This window comes from Limulus polyphemus, unplaced genomic scaffold (genome assembly GCF_000517525.1).
Source record: "Limulus polyphemus unplaced genomic scaffold, Limulus_polyphemus-2.1.2 Scaffold2631, whole genome shotgun sequence".
Lineage (NCBI taxonomy): Eukaryota > Metazoa > Arthropoda > Merostomata > Xiphosura > Limulidae > Limulus > Limulus polyphemus.
The window spans coordinates 100,659-106,290 of record NW_013668241.1 but is presented as its reverse complement, the minus strand read 5'-3'; the positions used below and the strand labels follow the sequence as shown (position 1 = coordinate 106,290).

At 31.0% G+C, this 5,632-nt stretch overlaps 1 protein-coding gene across 1 annotated transcript in view; it reads right to left on the bottom strand.

Annotated features, from left to right (window-relative positions):
• The window catches only part of LOC106467486 (vesicle-fusing ATPase 2-like), a 54,763-nt gene extending 50,208 nt beyond the window's left edge, over positions 1 to 4,555 (bottom strand). The window contains exon 1 of the mRNA XM_013927845.2: positions 4,434 to 4,555. Within this exon, the coding sequence (XP_013783299.1) occupies positions 4,434 to 4,445 (12 nt within the window). The 5' untranslated portion in view covers positions 4,446 to 4,555. The remainder of the gene's footprint in view (positions 1 to 4,433) is intronic.
• Positions 4,556 to 5,632: the final 1,077 nt, after the last annotated feature.

Genomic DNA, 5,632 nt, shown 5'->3' with positions numbered 1-5,632 from the left:
CTATGAAAATCACATTGGTAGAGTCTGAGGAGACACTAGTTAAATGGATTGTAGAGTGATTGAATGACACATGGGAGATTAGCTATGAAAATCACATTGGTAGAGTCTGAGGAGACACTAGTTAAATGGATTGTAGAGTGGTTGAATGACAGAAAAAAAATGAAGTCCTGGAAACTGAACCATTGTTACTAGTGAAGTACCTTAAGGGTACTGCTTGGGTCTTTGTTTTCCTTACTTGCATTAATGATAATTGATGGATTGTAGAGTGGTTGAACGACAGAAAAAAAAATGAAGTCCTGGAAACTAAACCATTGTTACTATTGAAGTACCTTACGGTTACTGCTTGGGTCTTTGTTTTCCTTACTTGCATTAATGACAATTGATAGAGGCATAATTAGAAAACTAGCAAAGTTTGCTGATGATATTAAGCTCTTGGGTATTTCTAGCTTTATTAAAGATGTTCAGGTACTACTGAAAAGATCTGGTCAAGTAGTAAAATACGCTGACTGATCAGTCATTGAGCTCACTGATCAAAAACTTACAATAATAATAATACAAATCACGTTTTGATACCCATGATGGCATAGCCTACTGTGTAGCTTTGTGCTTAAGAGTATAATGTTGGATAGTTGGAATAATTGAAAGTAGTAATAATCAGAAACACTAATTTCAAGTATTTGATTACTTTTGTGACAATTGATCGAATCATAATTATGATTACTGGATAGTTAAAATATTCAAAAAGTAATATTTGAAAACACTAGTTTCTATTAGTTGATTATTTACATAACATTAATCACTTTAATCATAATTTCAATTACTGAGTTGAAATAACCAAAAACATTGATTATTTTTGTGACATTAATTTAGTTACAAATTTGATTAATTGTTTATTTTATTTGACACTAATCGATGTAATTGATTTTCATATCTAATAGATTATATCAATTAATCAAGTTAATTGCCCAGTTCTATTACAGAGGAACTAGGATCAATTGGTAACTTGAACAAATATTTGGCAACTTAATTATAGAACCTAAAGGGGATGTTGGATAATATAATTCATGAATTCCACCATCAACAACAATTTAACAATTGTACTTTTCATAAAAAATAACAATCAACACTTTTAGACCTTAGATGTCTTTTAACAGGCCATTAATCATACTGTCTGGCCTGCAAAAACCACTTACAAAATAACAAGATAGTCGTAAGTCAAAAGTTGTAAATCTGCTAACACTGACCTACTCTTCACCAAATCTAAAAATTCAGATTGTATATGTACAGTGACTATACAGTCAACCATTGATACTGTGATTATATGTAAATTATGAAAAGAAAAAAACAAAGCCAGATAATCATGTGGTCAACTATTTGAAATTATATAACACAAAACTGCTGATTACGCATAAACAATCAAAAGTTATGCATTGTTCATGTGGCAAAATTTAAAGTCATGCAACCTTCAAGACCCTAACAATTAGTAAATTACTAAAGTTTGCTGATTAAACTCTATGGTATTTCTAGCTGTATGAAGGATGCTGAGGTACTACAGAATGACTTGGATCAATTGGTAAGTTGGTCTGTTGAGGTACTACAGAATGACTTGGATCAGTTGGTAAGTCGGGCCTCTGAGGTACTACAGAATGATTTGGATCAGTTAGTAAGTTGGCCTGCTGAGGTACTACAGAATGACTTGGATCAATTGGTAAGTTGGTCTGTTGAGGTACTACAGAATGACGTGGATCAATTGGTAAGTTGGCCTGCTGAGGTACTACAGAATGATTTGGATCAGTTGGTAAGTTGGCCCTCTGAGGTACTACAGAATGATTTGAATCAGTTGGTAAGTTGGCCCTCTGAGGTACTACAGAATGATTTGAATCAGTTGGTAAGTTGGTCTGTTGAGGTACTACAGAATGATGTGGATCAATTGGTAAGTTGGCCTGCTGAGGTACTACAGAATGACTTGGATCAGTTGGTAAGTTGGCCTGCTGAGGTACTACAGAATGACTTGGATCAATTGGTAAGTTGGTCTTTAGTTATTGTAGGTGCAAGATAATCCTCTTTGATTTCCATAACTTGTACCACACATTAAATATAGGTGGAAACCTACTCAGTAGCATGACTGAAGAAAATGATCTTGGTATAGTGATGGATATGTCATTCAAGAGACATTGAGGTTCTCAGTGTTCTGTTGCTAGTAGTATATTTAACAGAATTTTATGATTTATTTTAAATGTATTGATTGCACAGCAAAATATGTAATTATATCTGTACAAATCACTAGTTAGATGTTACTTGGAATACAGTATATACTCTTGGTTTCCCTATCTAAAAAAAGAATAAGGCTTTACTGGTTCAGAGGAGAGCTACTAGAATGATGCAGGAGATGGAAAGATTACCTTAAAGGGATAAGTTAAGAAATTCAACCTATTTTCTCTTGAGAAAGGAAAGTTAAAAAGTGTTCTTATTGAAGCTTACAAGATTATTCAGAGGATCAATACACTAAAGGTGTCTTGTATATTTTTACCATATTATGAAGAAATTAAGATGAGAGGGCAAAAGTTTAAGATTTGAAGACTTAACAGGCTACAGTGAAGACAGTTTTAATTTTCTAAGAGGGTGTTTGACAAATAGAATTAATTTCAATGGCAGTAATGGAGGCCAACACTTTACATGGGTTTAAATCAATGATTTTATGAAAAATAAAAGAGTGGCTTTAAAGTTTATATTTTCATGAGGGTGATTGTGCAATTTGTTGTTTGAATGTTATATTAACATTCATAAACATTTGAGATTTTTAAATCTTTGTTAATTTACCTATTTACATATTATAGTTTAAATTAAAGATTATTAATTTTTAAAAGTTTATTTTCAGCTATTTTAAAAAGGAGGTAAAGATTTTCCAAGCATCATTTTAATTTCTTCCATTATATCTTTCAGTTTCTAAAAATTAGATTTTCTAAAATAAGGATCACAACACTGAGCAGCCTTAAAAGTAGTTTCAATATAAATGCCAAAGGTTTTTATTCTATGATCATAAATCTTAAGGGCTTGAATTCCACAGTAGCATTTCTAACCATATCCTCCTTAATATTAAAGATGAGGTTTTAAAATAGATTTTTCTTTGGCTTGCTGTATGAGTAGCTCTGATAATTTCATGAAATTTCCCAGCTTAACATGAAGAAAACAAGTCTACCCAATAAATATAACTAATACTGAAATTTCTCATAACAAGTTTTCTTTTTATTATTAGCAGCAAAATTAAACTGTACATATCCCAATGAACTGGTATTAATAACCTGATCACAAAATGCTTTAAGTACCTTTTCTTATTTCAGTAAAGTATTCCAACTTCAAAACACCTTATATATTTGAACTGAAAAGTATATACAGAAAAAAGTGAAGCCACAGTAAACATGATTAATGAAATGCAGTATCATCTTGTTATTCATTTTTGGAGGGGAAGAGAAAAAAAGAATACCAAATTTACTGTTAGTTTCAAAAACCCATAATTTCAGAAATTCATATAAGTCTTATGCAATTTCTCCACTTGTGTTAACATACAACACTTTTTATATTGCAAAATGTAATGTTTGTGACTGCAAGTTCAGAATTGTAAACATGTATTACAACAAAATTTACTTTAATTCAAAAAATGACTAGGCATATTAAAATTTAATGTAATATTTTATATTTTGCTAGGAAGTTTTAATTGTTTGCTGCTGACCTAGATGTGAAAATGAGACACTCAGGCAGTGCTCTGTTGCTAATAGTAAAGTTAACACATTTTTAAGATGTCTTTGTAGACATATCAGTTTAATAAGGTTATTTAAGCCTTATGCAATTTCACAATTTAACTTTAATTGTTGGCTGATAAAAGATGACAAAGGGAGAAAATAAATAATTAAGCTATAATAGCAATTATATTAAAATTTCAACCATTCATAATCAAATCATATGTAATAAATTTAATTTTTCTTGTATGTTTGGTGTTGAACAAATCATGCCAAGTGGATATTTTTTTTTACTATTACATATAAAGCAGCTCTACGAAACAATGTTTACTATTAATTTATATAAGGTCATGCACTGATGTAGTTTAAAGTTTAACGACATATCCACATATATAAAATGAAAAATGATGAAGCCTTAGTAACTAGCTTCTGAAGCAGCAGGTTAAGCTGTCCGAACAAGCAACAAAATATAACTGTACAGCGTTAGTTTCCACTTAAATATAATTACAAATGTATATATTATCATTAATATCAATGTGGCTCTAGCGATCGTAACGTTAGCTTGTGTATAGTAGTACTAGTAGTAGTCTCTTAAGTTATGTTGCAACACTTGCACTTAAATATTCAACATTACACACACACATATATAACCAAAAAGCCATTTCATAATTTTAAAATATATAACACAGGTCTTACAGGATGAGCCATCTTCGGTTATTTCGTTGTTGATGCTTTATTCTTCTGTACAATTAACCAAAACTGCAGAGAATACTACTCCTACTAATCGATTCTGCAGACGAATGGTATCGAAGCGTCATCTCGTTGCACAGACTGTTGCTACTTGCGTGCATAAGTAGTATATATATATATATATATATTTATAAATTAGCAAAAAGTGCTTCAACAATATATATATATATTTGGGCTAAGAGCTGTATAATTCACAATCACATAATTATTTAATTTGTCTAAACTTTTGGATCTAGGACATTTTACAGCCCTTCTTCAGAGGTTAAAGTGAATAATATAACAAAGTTTTATTTTTACATCGATCGATCTGTTTTATTATTCACTTCGTATAATTTAACTTAAGACTGTAATCAATCTGAAAAAAAAAGAGTAAACTTAGTGTAAATACGTAATAAACACTTTTCATTAATAATGAAGACAACAATGTTGCCTGTTTAATCTTTCTTCGAGTTTGTTTCTATTTTATGGCGTGAAAAATGTTAAGAAACGTCAAAATTAACAATTATGGAAAGTACAAAGGACAAGCTTGAAAACTCAACAAAACCAGTGACAAGAGCAGTCATTTAAGTTTGTTGCTTAGTTTGATACCATGTTGTCCGAGCATTAAGAAAAACGAAACCCAGTGACATTTGATATCTTATATATATTTCACTAAACACAGTTTTAAGGTAGATCCCACATATAACAGGAGTTTTGTTGGGGAAGTGAATTGCAGAGCAAAATTGATTTCTGACTTTGATTGAAAACCAGTCTTAGTTTATTCAAATCAATCAAATAGACGAGCAGACAGGACGAAAAATAATACCTTTACTGGGTTTCGGTTTATATTGCTCTATCGATCTGTAAATCTGTTAATCTCTGAATATCTATAACAGATTGATAGAGCATAGCATTATATAGAAGGTTCTATAATGCCATTTCTCTTTCTCAGTGTGCTCGTGTTACCCAAGCCAATGATAGTCATTCTCATAAAAAAAAAATTATGTCACCCAAGGTATTACGTAACCTGCCAATGAGAAAGAGTGTTGCCCACCTTTACATAGTGTATCTTCATTTGTAGCAATATTCTTCATTATAAATCACACGTGATACCACAGATGATGGTCAAATTATAGGCAACTTAATTTAAGTAGAAGGAATTTAGC